Source organism: Pristiophorus japonicus, unplaced genomic scaffold, assembly GCF_044704955.1.
Source record: "Pristiophorus japonicus isolate sPriJap1 unplaced genomic scaffold, sPriJap1.hap1 HAP1_SCAFFOLD_154, whole genome shotgun sequence".
NCBI classification, from domain to species: Eukaryota; Metazoa; Chordata; class Chondrichthyes; family Pristiophoridae; genus Pristiophorus; species Pristiophorus japonicus.
The window spans coordinates 471,407-487,959 of record NW_027251217.1 but is presented as its reverse complement, the minus strand read 5'-3'; the positions used below and the strand labels follow the sequence as shown (position 1 = coordinate 487,959).

Below are 16,553 nucleotides of genomic sequence, written 5' to 3'. Positions count from 1 at the left end.
CCGATACACTGAAACCCCATACACACCTGACAGGGTCCCGATACACTGAAACCCCATACACACCTGACAGGGTCCTGATACACTGAAACCCCATACACACCTGACTGGGTCCTGATACACTGAAACCCCATACACACCTGACAGGGTCCTGATACACTGAAACCCCATACACACCTGACAGGGTCCAGATACACTGAAACCCCAGACACACCTGGCAGGATCCTGATACACTGAAACCCCATACACACCTGACAGGGTCCTGATACACTGAAACCCCATACACACCTGACAGGATCCTGATACACTGAAACCCCATACACACCTGACAGGGTCCTGATACACTGAAATCCTGTGCACACCTGGCAGGGTCCCGATACACTGAAATCCCATACACACCTGACAGGGTCCTGATACACTGAAACCCCATACACACCTGGCAGGATCGTGATATAGAGGCAAAGGAACATTGACAGCTGTTCCCCAAGATTTGACTTGAATTAGGGTGAAGAGATGCTGTCATCAGGCATCTGTTCCAGCATGGCGCCCTCTACAGCGGATTTGTGACATCTGTGGAGAGAACTGAGGCTCTTCAACCAATCAGATTGAAGAATCCTCAGTCTCGCAGAGTCCAAACCAGGAAGTATAATTTCTATTTTAATGTCTTCACATTTATTTCTCCTTAATGACTGAAACAAGACCTGCGATCGATAGATTTTTGGTCGACAATGATATGAAGGAATATGGAGCCAAGGCAGGTAGAGAAAGCAAAGGAAAGATTGAGGACTACAGATAGGATTAAAGGACAAAGGTTAAAAAATACAAACAGAAAAAGTTGAAACAATATATATATAATATATACCATATATATTTAAAATCTGCAACATTAGTTTTCTTCTGATAGAATGAGACTTCAAAATGTCATGTAGTCCTGAGTGCACTAGCGCTATCTTTTACATCCGACTAGTGCAGAGGTAGTGGGTAAGTATTGCAAGTTCACGCCATTACAGTGATTTCAATTCCGAGTCTCTCGGTGAGAACAACAGCAGCAGACCTTGTGGAGGAGCATGGCATATCTGGTAGCATCCTCTGGTTTTCCACGTTTAACTGCGCGTGTGTGGACACCAGGCGTTGCTGATAGACTCGCCGTAATTATTGCAGCAAACTCCAGGACATTGGGCTGGAAATTGCGGTCGGAGGTTTCCTGCTGGGGAATATCTCCAACCGCAAACATTTCACCAAAGTACCTGGTGATCCCGGAGGTTCGGAGACCTGCGATCCTGGGGCTCTATGTGAAGACCTTCATAGAGGCACACATATCCCAGAAGTGTACGGGTTTCGTATACATCATTGAGATAATGTGGGCCGGCCCAACCTATCAGAGTAGTGGGATCCCCATTCATACTGATAGTAACTCCCTGTCTGGAACCATCATAAGCATGACTGGGAATACCCTCAAAAACACACACACACTAAAATAACTTTCAAAAACATCACATATTTCAAATTAATATGAATAGAATTTAATTAGTTATTTAAAACAAACATTCTTTTCAAATTTACATGTTTTAAAATGTCTAAAAATGAACTTACCTTTTATATAAAAGGATTTTTAATGTTGAAATTACTTTAATGTATTTTTCTGTACTTTAAATGCGACAATTTTCATTGCTTCCTGCCCGGTATCTCGGCGGTATCGGCCGCTTTGGGCGAGAACCGAGTCGGTGAAAAATTCCCCAGCTGTGTTCCCCGACAGTTTCAAAGTCCCGCTGGGGAACAGACCACCGTCGTACACCGTCCACAGATCGCCCTGGCGCAATATTTGGCTCAGCGGTGACCCGTAGGTAAGTTGGGGAAAATCACCCACGAGCATCAGCAAAGCTGGGCAATAGGTAAGTAACCCTGCAAAAAAAGGTAAGTAAATGGGTTTTTACTCATTGTTTTAACATTTTCTTGCAGTGATGTAAGTGAAAATGGTCCTGAGAATGTTTTTCTCATTTTTCATTTTCAGCAAAGAATGACTAAGAAAGCAATAAAGAAAGGAAAGATAGATTACCAAAGTAAATTTGCGCAAAACATAAAAACAGATAGTAAAAGCTTTTACTCATATATAAAACGGAAGAGAGTGACTAAAGTAAATGTTGGTCCCTTAGAAGATGAGAAGGGGGAGTTAATAATGGGAAATGTGGAAATGGCTGAGACCTTAAACAATTATTTTGCTTCGGTCTTCACAGTGGAAGACACAAAAACCATGCCAAAAATTGCTGGTCACGGGAATGTGGGAAGGGAGGACCTTGAGATAATCACGATCACTAGGGGGGTAGTGCTGGACAGGCTAATGGGACTCAAGGTAGACAAGTCCCCTGGTCCTGATGAAATGCATCCCAGGGTATTAAAAGAGATGGCGGAAGTTATAGCAGATGCATTCGTTATAATCTACCAAAATTCTCTGGACTCTGGGGAGGTACCAGCGGATTGGAAAGCAGCTAATGTAATGCCTCTGTTTAAAAAAAGAGGGCAGACAAAAGGCAGATAAACTAATCGGCCGAAAGTTAACATCTGTAGTGGGGGAAATGCTTGAGGCTATCATTAAGGAAGAAATAGCGGGACATCCAGATAGGAATAGTGCAATCAAGCAAACGCAGCATGGATTCATGAAGGGGAAATCATGTTTAACTAATTTACTGGAATTCTTTGAGGATATAACGAGCATGGTGGATAGAGGTGTACCGATGGATGTGGTGTATTTAGATTTCCAAAAGGCATTCGATAAGGTGCCACACAAAAGGTTACTGCAGAAGATAAAAGTACGCGGAGTCAGAGGAAATGTATTAGCATGGATAGAGAATTGGCTGGCGAACAGAAAGCAGTGAGTCGGGATAAATGGGTCCTTTTCGGGTTGGAAATCGGTGGTTAGTGGTGTGCCACAGGGATCGGTGCTGGGACCACAACTGTTTACAATATACATAGATGACCTGGAAGAGGGGACAGAGTATAGTGTAACAAAATTTGCAGATGACACAAAGATTAGTGGGAAAGCGGGTTGTGTAGAGGACACAGAGGCTGCAAAGAGATTTAGATAGGTTAAGCGAATGGGCTAAGGTTTGGCAGATGGAATACAATGTCGGAAAATTTAGGTCATCCACCTTGGGGGGGGGGGGGGGGGGAGAAACAGTAAAAGGGAATATTATTTGAATGGGGAGAAATTACAACATGCTGCGGTGCAGAGGGACCTGGGGGTCCTTGTGCATGAATCCCAAAAAGTTAGTTTGCAGGAGCAGCAGGTAATCAGGAAGGTGAATGGAATGTTGGCCTTCATTGCGAGAGGGATGGAGTACAAAAGCAGGGAGGTCCTGCTGCAACTGTACAGGGTATTGGTGAGGCCGCACCTGGAGTACTGCGTGCAGTTTTGGTCACCTTACTTAAGGAAGGATATACTGGCTTTGGAGGGGGTACAGAGACGATTCACTCGGCTGATTCCGGAGATGAGGGGGTTACCTTATGATGATAGATCGAGTAGACTGGGTCTTTACTCGTTGGAGTTCAGAAGGATGAGGGGGTGATCTTATAGAAACATTCAAAATAATGAAAGGGAGAGACAAGATAGATGCAGAGAGGTTCTTATGTTATGTTTTTTGAAAATATTTTGTGGTTTTCTTCTCCTAAGCGCAACCCGCAGCCTCTGTAATTGTTTTGTAATTTTAGTAATTATCGGCCATTTTTTTGAAAGAAACGTCCAATCGGTCAAACATTCCATTTTTTTGCCAAGAATCGTGTATAAGGCCCATTTTTTTGCCAAGAATCGGGTATAAGGCCCATTTTTTTGCCAAGAATCGGGTGTAAGGCCCATTTTTTTGGCAAGGTGGATTTTTCTCTCTTGGGGGGGGGGGGGAATTTTTTGCTGGCGATAATTTGGGAATCTTAGCGGTATTTTTGTGCGGCAATCGGGCCCTGGCGGATTGTTTGGAAATTCTAGCCCTTACGCCTGCTTTTATTAGACGTACGTATTTGAAGGACATTTTCTGGGCAAGAGTTGGGTAAGTAGCCCAACTCTCCACCCACAGAGGCCCTTTAGTTTCGGATGCGGTGGATCTGTGGAGAATTTTTGACAGATCACAAATTCCCGGGTTTAGGAGCACGCACGTCACATACCGAAACCCGGAATTTGTGGGGACCACACGGGCGCATGCTCACCTCGTACGTGCCTGTGGGCAGCACAAATTCTGGCCCATTATAATCAGAGAATGGTGAGGGACAGGACAAGGCTATTTGGCCCAAATAAGTCTGTTCCTGTCACAGAGATGAACCACCTGCCCCTCCTCTCAGTGTATCCACACAAACACATTCAATTGTCTCGAGAGCCCACTTGCAGTGCCCCTTATGTGTCCTTCCCTAGTAAATGATCCCGGGCTCTATTAACCTTCGGGTGAAAAAATTCCCCTGATTCCCTTTATCTCCCAAATTCATTTTTATTCTTGTAATTATTTTGGGAATAATGGGACTCTTTTCTGCACTAATGTGAATTTCATCAATATACTCCAAACAGAATTCTCTTGCCTAAACAAAATACTTCAAACCCCCCTCACCCTTCCGTTAACCTAAACTCAGGCTGGATTTTCGGTCGCCTAACGCCTCAGGTAGTGGCCAGAGGGGTGTTAATGGGAGCAGAGTGGAAGAGGTTACTGATCTGGAGTGCAGCGTTTAGTGTCCCCACCGAAAATTCATTCCAGGCTCACCGGGGACACAAACCAGCAGTGCCTGGCTGCTGACAGTCACTCTGACCATGACGTATTCCTGGTGCAATGTCCACACTTGCATCCCGGTCAGAAAACGTCTGGAAAAACAGTCGGTACAGGCTTGCAGAGTCGTTAACTGGTGGTGACTTTAAACGGATGAAGAAACGCTTCCCTGGGAGGTCACATTCAGTGCAACGTTTACTCACAGCACAGTGGTGAGCCTTCGAGTATGCAGCGGCACATAGACATACCAGTTCAGCTTGACACAAACTTCTTGTGAAATTTTAATGGAGCCATTACCTGTTCACCTGGTTTTCACTCTACATGTTCTAACAAGGCATCGGGAACAGAGAAGGGCTGTTGGGCATGTTGGCGGCTGAAGGAGGAGAGCCCCAAGATGTCGGAGCAGGAGGCCTTTACCCCCACGGCTTCACCGACAGGCAACACTCATACCTGCACCTCTCTGAGGAGCAGTGTATCAGAACGATGCACTTCCGAAAGGAGGTTGTTAGAGAGATATGCAATCTCCTGCAGGAAGACCTGCAGCCTCACATCGGCACCAGGACTGTGCTGTCCGTCTCACTGAAGGTCATGGTGGTACTCGCCTTCTATGCGTCTGGCTCCTTCCAGGCTGCATCAGGGGACATATGCAGCGTCTCACAATGTGCAGCACATCACTCCATCGCGATGTCACACAGACACTCTACACATGCAGAATGAATTTAATTACCTTCCCAACGAATGGGGAGAAACAGGATGAGCACGCATGTGGGTTTGTCAGGATAGTGGGATTCCCGAGGGTGTGGCTGTGTAGGTGCTGATGTGCCACGTGTGTGTACAGTCGGGTATCTGAGTAATAAGGCGGTGTGTATATTTGCATTTCATGCTGCGTGGCATCGCACAGTGGGTCGGGAGCACAAGCAACTACCAGTCAGTCTGAGGTTTAGACCTGTGACCGCATCTGAAGAGTTGAAAGATGCTGCTCGGTGGGCTCAGGATGTAAGGAGCTAGAAGGTGAGAGAGGCTTGGATGGGCAAGGCATATCTGGTGAAGTGCAGGAGAGGTATCAGGCTGGCTTCAGCAAGGGGAAGCCTGGCCTAGTAGACATATAGAAGGGGCAGGCACTGCAAAGTCTTTACATTGTGTGGGACAGTGAGGTTCACATGAAGGCATTGGAAGGTGAATGGAAGGGTACTCACCCTGACGACCCAAGTAAGGTCGTTGAATTCATCACCACATTGTGTTGCTGTTATGGCACCATGTTCCGGGCTGAAACGTGGTGTGCCGTCTCCCTCCACAGCCTCTCCAGAACCATAGGCGGATGTCTTCATCCTCCTCCCGGCTGGCCGGCACTCCAGCGACTCTCCACTGCCTCCAGCAAGAGCGGTGGGCGAGAAGCGGGCACTTAGCTGGTGTCCTCCTTCCTCCTCCATGTTGGCGCTATGAAGACAGTGTGGAGCTGGAGCTGCTCATACTCTAACTTACCTTGCTGTGCCTTTAATACTCGGCTGTTCCCGGGATCTGAATCAAAGTTCGGCGCATGCGCAATGGGTTTGCTAATTTACCAACCAAAGCTTTCGTATAGCCACCCCCGAGCTCTGGTGTGCAACGGCCTCTGTCTGCTCGTCGTCCAATTCTGACGATTTTTGGGATAAAGGCGCAAACTTTTTTGACGATAACATTACCGCTCCACCTGGGTAACCACCCCAAGTAAGACGTGACTGAATTTCACCCCCAATACCTTAAATCATCTTTCTGATTGTCCTCTGTACCTTCAGAATGGCAGTGACCTTCACCTGTGGTCAGGTGACTATAGCAGTGCAGGTAATACCCCAGATAACCTCCCCACGTCCTGAAACAACAGCGATTTAACTGCTGTCTATTCACAGTCTGCCCCTTTCTCAGTGTATACAATAGCTCAGCTAATCTACCCAAGACCTAATACAATGACAGTGGAACTTCCTTCAGGGGAGTTACTTCCAAAGCTCAGGGTATTGATAACTGAGGGCAGAGCACCAATGTCGGAGTGCAGCACATCGGGTATGAGACCAGAATTGGAGGAGCACATAGATCTCGAAGGATTGTAGGCTGAAGGAGATTCAGAGATGGGGAGGGTGTGATGCAATGGAGGATTCTGAATACAAGAATGAGGCTAGTTAAATCGATACGGTGCCTGAACAGAAGCCAATGTAGGTCAGCGAGCACAGGGGTAATTGATGCGAGTTCAGATATGGGCAGCAGAGGTTTAGTTAAGCTCGTTAATGCAGCGTGTAAGGTGGGAGGCCGGCCAGGAGGGAATTGGAATAGTCGAGTCTGAGATAACAAAAGGCATGGATGATTTCAGCAGCAGATGAGCTGAGGCAGAGGCAGAGACGGATTATATTGTGGAAGGAGGCAGACTTCGTGATGGAGTGAATATGGGGTCAGAAGCTCTAATAATGGCCAAATGGAATGCTGAGGAGAACTTCTGTCCATTCACAGTCTGTCCCACTCACAGATTGCACCATAACACAGATAACCTGCCAGGGTCTGATACAGTAACAGGGGACTCCTCAACATTCAGTCTGTCCCACTCACAGATTGCACCATAACCCAGATAACCTGCCAGGGTTTGATACAGTAACAGGGGACTCCTGAACATTCAGTCTGTCCCACTCACAGATTACACCATAACCCAGATAACCTGCCAGGGTCTGATACAGTAACAGGGGACTCCTCAACATTAAGTCTGTCCCACTCACAGATTACACCATAACCCAGATAACCTGCCAGGGTCTGATACAGTAACAGGACTCCTCAACATTCAGTCTGTCCCACTCAGATTGCACCATAACCCAGATAACCTGCCAGGGTCTGATACTGTAACAGGGGACTCCTGAACATTCAGTCTGTCCCACTCACAGATTGCACCATAACCCAGATAACCTGCCAGGGTCTGATACTGTAACAGGGGACTCCTGAACATTCAGTCTGTCCCTATCCCACTGATATCCAAAGCCCTATTTTGCAGTAAATACTAGAATCAAGTGAGGATTTCAAACATTTCTCGCTCATTGTTTACTTTCAGTAACAGTTTTAATTGCAACATGCACCTTTATTGCAACCGTGAATTCAATCTTAGCAATATTTTACTGAAGAGTGAAATGGTATTGAGGAATAGTTTTCTGACAATGCAACTAACATTGAGAACCACTTTCTGTCTGTTCTAATTGAAGATGCTCAACAGAAACACAAGGAAACACTCCGGGTACAAACTGAAACACTGAGAGTGAACACTATCCTAATAAGGGAGAAGGTTAAGGTTTTCCAGCTGGTTGATCGATACGCTGAGCTAACGGTCATTTCTACTGTTCGAGATCGGAGACTTGTAGAACATGAACTGCTGGCAAGAGGCCGAGACCATGAAGAGTGGACAAAGAAACATCTCCGGGGAGAACTGGAGAAAATCCGAACTGACCAATTGTTCCACGGCGGTTTCTCCCAAAGAAAATCAGAATCCGGGAGTTCAGCCGCAGTGAGTGGAGTCGCGGGGATTGGAAAAACAACAATGGTACAAAAGATTGTTCATGACTGGGCCACGGGGAAAATATACCCCCACTTTCTATTTGTTTTCAGTTTTAAATTCCGGGATTTGAACGACATTAACGGTAGAATAAACCTGAGGAATCTGATACTGGATCAGTATCCTTACTTTGGGAATATTCTGAGAGAACTCTGGAAGAACCCAGAGGGATTGCTGTTTATATTCGATGGTTTGGATGAATTCAAGGACAGCATCGATTTTGCTGACAATCGGAGAAATACAGAACCTCAGCACAGGTGCACAGATCCCGAAGACTGGTGTGAAGTGTCTGACATTGTGTACAGTTTAATACAGCACAAGCTGCTCCCAGGATGTTCAGTGCTAGTGACCAGCCGCCCCACTGCATTACATTTATTGGAAAAGGCTGAGATCAGTATCTGGGCTGAAATCCTGGGATTTGTTGGTAAGGAACGGAAGGAATATTTCAACAAGTTTTTTGAAGATCAGACGGTGGCAGCAGCTGTTATTAAACACGTGGAGGAGAACGAGATCCTGTACACCATGTGCTTCAACCCTTCCTACTGCTGGATCCTCGGTCTGGCACTGGGTCCCTTCTTTACACAAAGTGACAGGAGACATCAGCCAGTTCCCAAGACCATCACCCAACTGTATTCCTACTATATCTACAACATTCTGAAAAACCACAGCCGAGAGATTGAAAGCCCCCGTGATGTGTTACTGAAGCTCGGTGAGATGGCCTTCACAGGAGTCTCCGAGAAGAAGATTGTGTTTAGAAATGGAGATTTGATCAAATACAATCTGCAACCTTCCCAGTTCCTGTCTGGGTTCATGATGGAACTTTTGGAGAGAGATGATTCTGCCCAGAGCGTGGTGTACACATTCCCACACCTCACCATCCAAGAGTTTGTAGCCGCTCTCGCACAATTCCTGACTCCCGATTCCGGGGACATCCTGAAACTCCTCCGTGAAGCCCGCAGCAAGCAAGATGGGCGATTTGAGATATTTCTCCGTTTTGCTGCTGGTCTCTCCTCCCCACACTCAGCTCGACCCTTGGAGGAGTTTCTGGGTCCATTTCTTCATCAAACCATCTGCCAAGTGATTGACTGGGTGAAGGAGAAGGTTGAAGGACAGATTGGGAACACAGGGAGTGTAACTGGTCAACGGAACCTCCTGAACACATTCCACTACCTGTTTGAGTCTCAGAATACAGCACTGGCTCAGCTCACAGTGGGATCTGTGGAAACACTGACATTTAGTGGATTGACATTGACCCCGATTGACTGTGCGGTCCTGTCTCATGTCATTGGGCTCTGTGATACAATACAACGCCTCGATCTACAGAAGTGCAACATTCAGTGTGAAGGACTCCAGCGGCTGGGACCCGTACTCCACAAATGCCGGGTGTTGGGGTAACTGTTTATTTGTCTCTAACTGTTGGGTGAATTGTAGAACAGTCACGGTTTGTGTTGTTGCTCCGTAATAAAGGGAAACAAACAGTTCAGTTAAACCAGAGAGAAGCAGATTGAACACAAGTATGACCAATAATAAGGGGATCGGTTAGTAAACATAGAAACATAGAAAATAGGTGCAGGAGTAGGCCATTCGGCCCTTCGAGCCTGCACCACCATTCAATAAGATCATGGCTGATCATTCCTTCAGTACCCCTTTCCTGCTTTCTCTCCATACGCCTATGTAATTCCCGAAGGGCTGGAGAATCTAGAACGGATCCTTGTGAACAAATAGGGATTTTACAGTCTTTATCGGATCAACAAATGCAGCTCACTGAAAACATAATTACATTCGGCCCGAAATTTGCGGTCGGTGACTTACTGCGGGCCGATACCTCCAACCGAAAAATAAATGCGAAAGTACCTGATGGTCCCGGAGGAACATAGACTTGCAGTCTGAGGCCTTGATGGGCTGCCCAGTGAATGGGCTCACACATCCCAGGAACGTAAACACAACCTGGGATCACGTGGCCTGGACCACCAATGATCATGGAATATTCTCATTGATTATATTGGGAGTTCTGTTTGTACAAGCTCCCAGTACGATCACTGAAAATACTCCCCAGAACACAGAAGCTGCTCACATATTTAAAATGAATTGAATTATTATTAAAAGGTTCAGAAAAATATTTGATTTTTTAAAAATGTTTCAATAGGGTTAAAAATACCTGAATACACGGTGTTTAATATAAAAACTAGTGATAAATGTAATTGTTCTATGTTTTAAAACTCTTACACAGGTAAAAGTAGGTTCTACACCTGCCTTTTCCAGGCATAAGAGTTTGAAGGACATTCTCTGGGCAGGAGTTGGGCAAATATCCCGATCTCTGCGCGCCAATGTCCTTCTCCTGGCGACACATTGACAAATTGCAAATTCAGGTTCTCGCACATGTGTACTGCGTGCCGAGAACCTGCATTTGCAGGACCTTTGAGTACGTGCGCACATCGTATGCACCTGGGGATTCCGCAGTTTACCGCACAAAATCATATTTAATAAGCTGGACAGTGGAATGTAAATATACAATATAAACCGGCAGTAAAGGTAGAATTCACTTAAAATGTTTTCCACATCCACCATTTCAACTGGGAACAGGACAGAAACCCGAGTTTAAACCTCTAACAGTTAGATATTTACCCCAATAATGTATAGAGTGTGTCTTGTCAAAGGGGAAGTTTCCTGGATTGGGAATATTGGGGAATCGGTAATTCTTTCAGCTGTAAATGTTTAGAATTATTTACAGTCCTGAACATTAAGACAAGAATGATATTCAGGATCTTCAATCTGCCTGTAAAAAGGTTCCAATCTAGTGTGGTGTGGAGTATTATCCCCGGGGTACAGACACACACCGGCCAATCGAGTGTGGTGTGGGGTATTATCCCCGGAGTACAGACACACACCGACCAATCTAGTGTGGTGTGGGGTATTATCCCCTGAGTACAGACACACACCGACCAATCTAGTGTGGTGTGGGGTATTATCCCCAGTACTGACACACACCGACCAATCTAGTGTGGTGTGGGGTATTATCCCCGGGGTACAGACACACACAGACCAATCTAGTGTGGTGTGGGGTATTATCCCCAGGGTACAGACACACACCGGCCAATCTAGTGTGGTGTGAGGTATTATCCCCGGGGTACAATCACACACACCGACCAATCTAGTGTGGTGTGGGGTATTATCCCCAGAGTACAGACACACACCGACCAATCTAGTGTGGTGTGGGGTATTATCCCCGGGGTACAGACACACACCGACCAATCTAGTGTGGTGTGGAGTATTATCCTCAGGGTACAGACACACATCGATCAATCTAATGTGGTGTGGGGTATTATCCCCGGGGTACAGACACACAGCGACCAATCTAGTGTGGTGTGGGGTATTATCCCCAGAGTACAGACACACACCGACCAATCTAGTGTGGTGTGGGGTATTATCCCCAGGGTACAGACACACACCGACCAATCTAGTGTGGTGTGGGGTATTATCCCCAGTACAGACACACACCGACCAATCTAGTGTGGTGTGGGGTATTATCCCCAGTACTGACACACACCGACCAATCTAATGTGGTGTGGGGTATTATCCCCAGTACTGACACACACCGACCAATCTAGTGTGGTGTGGGGTATTATCCCCGGGGTGCAGACACACACCGACCAATCTAGTGTGGTGTGGGGTATTATCCCCAGGGTAACCAGACACACACCGACCAATCTAGTGTGGTGTGGGGTATTATCCCCGGGGTACAGACACACACAGACCAATCTAGTGTGGTGTGGGGTATTATCCCCAGGGTACAGACACACACCGGCCAATCTAGTGTGGTGTGGGGTATTATCCCCGGGGTACAGATACACACCGACCAATCTAGTGTGGTGTGGGGTATTATCCCCAGGGTACAGACACACACCGACCAATCTCGTGTGTGGGGTATTATCCCCGGGGTACAGACACACACCGACCAATCTAGTGTGGTGTGGTGTATTATCCCCGGGGTACAGACACACACCGACCAATCACGTGTGGTGTGGGGTATTATCCCCGGGATACAGACACACTGGCCAGCGGTAGGATCTCACACACAGCGGGCGGCTCCTGGGTAAACCGGGGGCAGTGAACCCGGTAATTTCCCATAATCAGCCCCCTGTGTGTGAGGCCCCGCTCGGGGAGGGAACTTCCGAAAATTACCCCCAAACTGTCGGGCAGTTACACCTGGAATACATGTAGAGCCAATTTAATGGGGAATGCAGTGAGAGACTGCCGTCCCCTATAAACTACATTAATGATTTAGATGAGGGGATTAAATGTAGTATCTCCAAATTTGCGGATGACACTAAGTTGGGTGGCAGTGTGAGCTGCGAGGAGGATGCTGTGAGGCTGCAGGGTGACTTGGACAGGTTCGGTGAGTGGGCAAATGCGTGGCAGATGAAGTGTAATGTGGATAAATGTGAGGTTATCCACTTTGGTGGTAAAAACAGAGAGACAGACTATTATCTGAATGGTGACAGATTAGGAAAAGGGGAGGTGCAAAGAGACCTGGGTGTCATGGTACATCAGTCATTGAAGGTTGGCATGCAGGTGCAGCAGGCGGTTAAGAAAGCAAATGGCATGTTGGCCTTCATAGCAAGGGGATTTGAGTACAGGGGCAGGGAGGTGTTGCTACAGTTGTACAGGGCATTGGTGAGGCCACACCTGGAGTATTGTGTACAGTTTTGGTCTCCTAACCTGAGGAAGGACATTCTTGCTATTGAGGGAGTGCAGCGAAGGTTCACCAGACTGATTCCCGGGATGGCGGGACTGACCTATCAAGAAAGACTGGATCAACTGGGCTTGTATTCACTGGAGTTCAGAAGAATGAGAGGGGACCTCATAGAAACATTTAAAATTCTGACGGGGTTAGACAGGTTAGATGCAGGAAGAATGTTCCCAATGTTGGGGAAGTCCAGAACCAGAGGTCACAGTCTAAGGATAAGGGGTAAGCCATTTAGGACCGAGATGCGGAGGAACTTCTTCACCCAGAGAGTGGTGAACCTGTGGAATTCTCTACCACAGAAAGTTGTTGAGGCCAATTCACTAAATATATTCAAAAAGGAGTGAGATGAGGTCCTTACTACTAGGGGGATCAAGGGGTATGGCGAGAAAGCAGGAATGGGGTACTGAAGTTGAATGTTCAGCCATGAACTCATTGAATGGCGGTGCAGGCTAGAAGGGCCGAATGGCCTACTCCTGCACCTATTTTCTATGTTTCTATTTAAACCATTTAACGGGACAGGATGAACTCTCCTTGTTACATGAAATCCTGGGGGATTTTACAGCAGCAGTTAGCGCCGTTTCACAATATAACTCACCCTGAGATATTATACAGATTAATATAATGCATCGAGCATAAAGTACAGGGAATCGCCGCTTTATCATTTGATTCGGAAAAAATTGCCCCATTCCCATCAAACCCGAGATTTAGGAGCTGCACAAATGGGACAAGTTTTCTCAAACATGAGGGGTCCGATCACTGAGCTCCAGGAGGGTAATTCTGATCATCGCGGAATGAGATCGGACAGAGGGACATTTACAGGCTTCACACAGACAGCACTTTATTTAATAAATACATTTACTGACAGTCCTTGAATATATGGGGAGTTGGACAGAGTGAGATTAAATATTGGGGGAATATTGCGGGGGTCAGTGGGTGCGATCGGTGGTGGGTCAGGTGGGAAATTATTTATTTGACAGTGGGTCGGGACCCCGCTGTTAACCCGCCCCACACAACTTTCCCAAATATCAGGTCTGTCAGCACTGAGCAGACCCAACACACAGCAGCGGGGGAGGCAATTCAGGTCTTATCACCTTGTTAACGATTAACAACTCATTTCAGTCCATCCTCCGAGTTTACCAGGTCACCCACGGGGTCCATGCTGCTCGGGGATCACGCGGGTAACCAGGGCGGGAGTTGAATGGCCATGGAATCATCTCATTACTTGAAAGCTGGAAATGTGCTATAAAATCTCCATTGTCACAGCTGTTCACTTTCCAAGCTCAGAAGCTGTTGCTTGCTGTGTTTGAAAGACAGGTGAGCTTTATGCAGGTTGCAAATGTTTGGAGAAAGCTCTCTATCCAGTGTCCCCTCTCTCACCATTGACAGATCGCTTCTGTTATCCCAAGTTCACCTGCCATCTATTACATCAGAATGGGTACGGTTTATACTGTCTCCCCTTGGTCCTCAGATTCTGACCATGATCAGCCCCCACACCAGCAGCACCAACAAACACACCGACCTTCTCTGCAATCACCTGATGCTGCACAGGACACAGGGTATCAGCACCCGCCCACATTGCTGCCCAGGAGATCAGGGATGGTCTCACCATGGTCAGATGTACTTCATTTGACAAGGTGCCACATTAAAGGTTACTGTACAAGATAAAAGTTCACGGGGTTGGGGGTAATATATTAGCATGGATAGAGGATTGGCTAACTAACAGAGAGCAGAGAGTCGGGATAAATGGTTCATTCTCTGGTTGGCAATCAGTAACTAGTGGTGTGCAGCAGGGATCAGTGCTGGGACCCCAACTATTTACAATCTATATTAACGACCTGGAAGAAGGGACTGAGTGTAACGTAGCCAAGTTTGCTGACGATACAAAGATGGGAGGAAAAGCAATGTGTGAGGAGGACACAAAAAAATCTGCAAAAGGATATTGACAGACTAAGTGAGTGGGCAAAAATTTGTCAGATGGAGTATAATGTTGGAAAGTGTGAGGTCATGCACTTTGGCAGACGAAATCAAAGAGCAAGTTATTATTTAAATGGAGAAAAATTGCAAAGTGCTGCAGTGCAGCGGGACCTGGGAGTTACTTGTGCATGAAACACAAAAGGTTAGTGTTGTGTCTTGGATAAGGAGTCAGACTAGATACTGCAAGCTCAAAGTAAAGTGTGACCATAGTCCTTTATTACAGGTCTCAGAGTGCGTCTCCAATCTGTGAGGCCTCCTTATGTACAGGTGCTCCCAGGGGATTGTGGGATCCCTTGGGACTCCAGGGGATGAGCCCTCTGGTGATTAAACATGGCATTTCAGGTTTACATATATAACAGTTACACAGAAAGCAGGTACATAGAAACATAGAAAATAGGTGCAGGAGTAGGCTATTCGGCCCTTCGAGCCTGCACCACCATTCAATAAGATCATGGCTGATCATTCACCTCAGTACCCCTTTCCTGCTTTCTCTCCATACCCCTTGATCCCTTTAGCCGTAAGGGCCACATCTAACTCCCTCTTGAATATATTCCTCTTGAATACAGCAAGTAATCAGGAAGGCCAATGGTATCTTGGCCTTTATTGCGAAGGGGATGGAATATAAAAGCAGGGAAGACTTGCTACAGCTATACAGGGTATTGGTGAGGCCACACTTGGAATACTGCGTGCAGTTTTAGTTTCCATATTTACGAAAGGATATACTTACTTTGGAGGCAGTTCAGAGAAGGTTCACTCGGTTGATTCCGGGGATAAGGGGGTTGATTTATGAGGAAAGGTTGAGGAGGTTGGGCCTCTACTCATTGGAATGCAGAAGAATGAGAGGTGATCTTATTGTAATGTATAAGATTATGAGGGGGCTCGACAAGGTGGATGCAGAGAGGATGTTTCCACTGATGGGGGAGACTAGAACTAGGGGGCATGGTCTTAGAATAAGGGGCCGCCCATTTAAAACTGAGATGAGGAGGAATTTCTTCTCTGAGGGTTGTAAATTTGTGGAGTTCTCTGCCTCAGAGAGCTGTGGATCCTGGGACATTGAATATATTTAAGACAGAAATCGACAGTTTCTTAAACAATAAGGGGTTAAGCAGTTATGGGGAGCGGGCGGGGAAGTGGAGCTGGGTCCATGATCGGATTAGCCATGATCTTATTGAATGGCGGAGCAGGCTCGAGGGGCCGTATGGCCTACTCCTGCTCCTATTTCTGATGAGGATCAGTTTGGATTTGCTCTAACGTTTTGTGATCCACTGAGATCATTGAAAGGTTTGCACCACTGCAGCCAGGTCCTCCTGACTACATCCCTGCTTGTGCAATGTGTACCCAGGCTGCATTGGTCTCCTGGGGAGGTCTCTTCCACCCATGGGAAGGGAAGAGGACCTCCCTGTGTGCTGTGAATCCCTCCATAGCCATATGGAGTGAGTGCTGGGAAAGCAAGGGTGCAGCGGTGCACCTCTGTACAGAGCTGGTCAGTGTTTGCAGCAGCTCACTGACAGCACAACTGTGGACATCAATGTGCACA

At 46.7% G+C, this 16,553-nt stretch overlaps 3 protein-coding genes across 10 annotated transcripts in view; 2 read left to right on the top strand and 1 right to left on the bottom strand.

The window, feature by feature from the left end:
* Nucleotides 1-16,553, bottom strand: part of LOC139242937 (uncharacterized) — a 596,540-nt gene that overhangs the window by 125,268 nt on the left and 454,719 nt on the right. The gene's annotated exons all lie outside the window — the stretch shown is intronic.
* Nucleotides 1-16,553, top strand: part of LOC139242933 (NACHT, LRR and PYD domains-containing protein 3-like) — a 207,331-nt gene that overhangs the window by 37,946 nt on the left and 152,832 nt on the right. For 2 of the 3 annotated variants that reach the window (XM_070870577.1, XM_070870578.1), the window contains one exon: nt 7,949-9,686. The exons of the other annotated variant lie outside the window; for it this stretch is intronic. In XM_070870577.1, coding sequence (XP_070726678.1) covers nt 7,949-9,686 — 1,738 coding nt within the window. The remainder of the gene's footprint in view (nt 1-7,948; nt 9,687-16,553) is intronic. 3 annotated transcript variants of the gene reach the window in all.
* LOC139242931 (NACHT, LRR and PYD domains-containing protein 3-like) overlaps nt 1-16,553 on the top strand; it is a 136,468-nt gene that overhangs the window by 27,410 nt on the left and 92,505 nt on the right. The gene's annotated exons all lie outside the window — the stretch shown is intronic.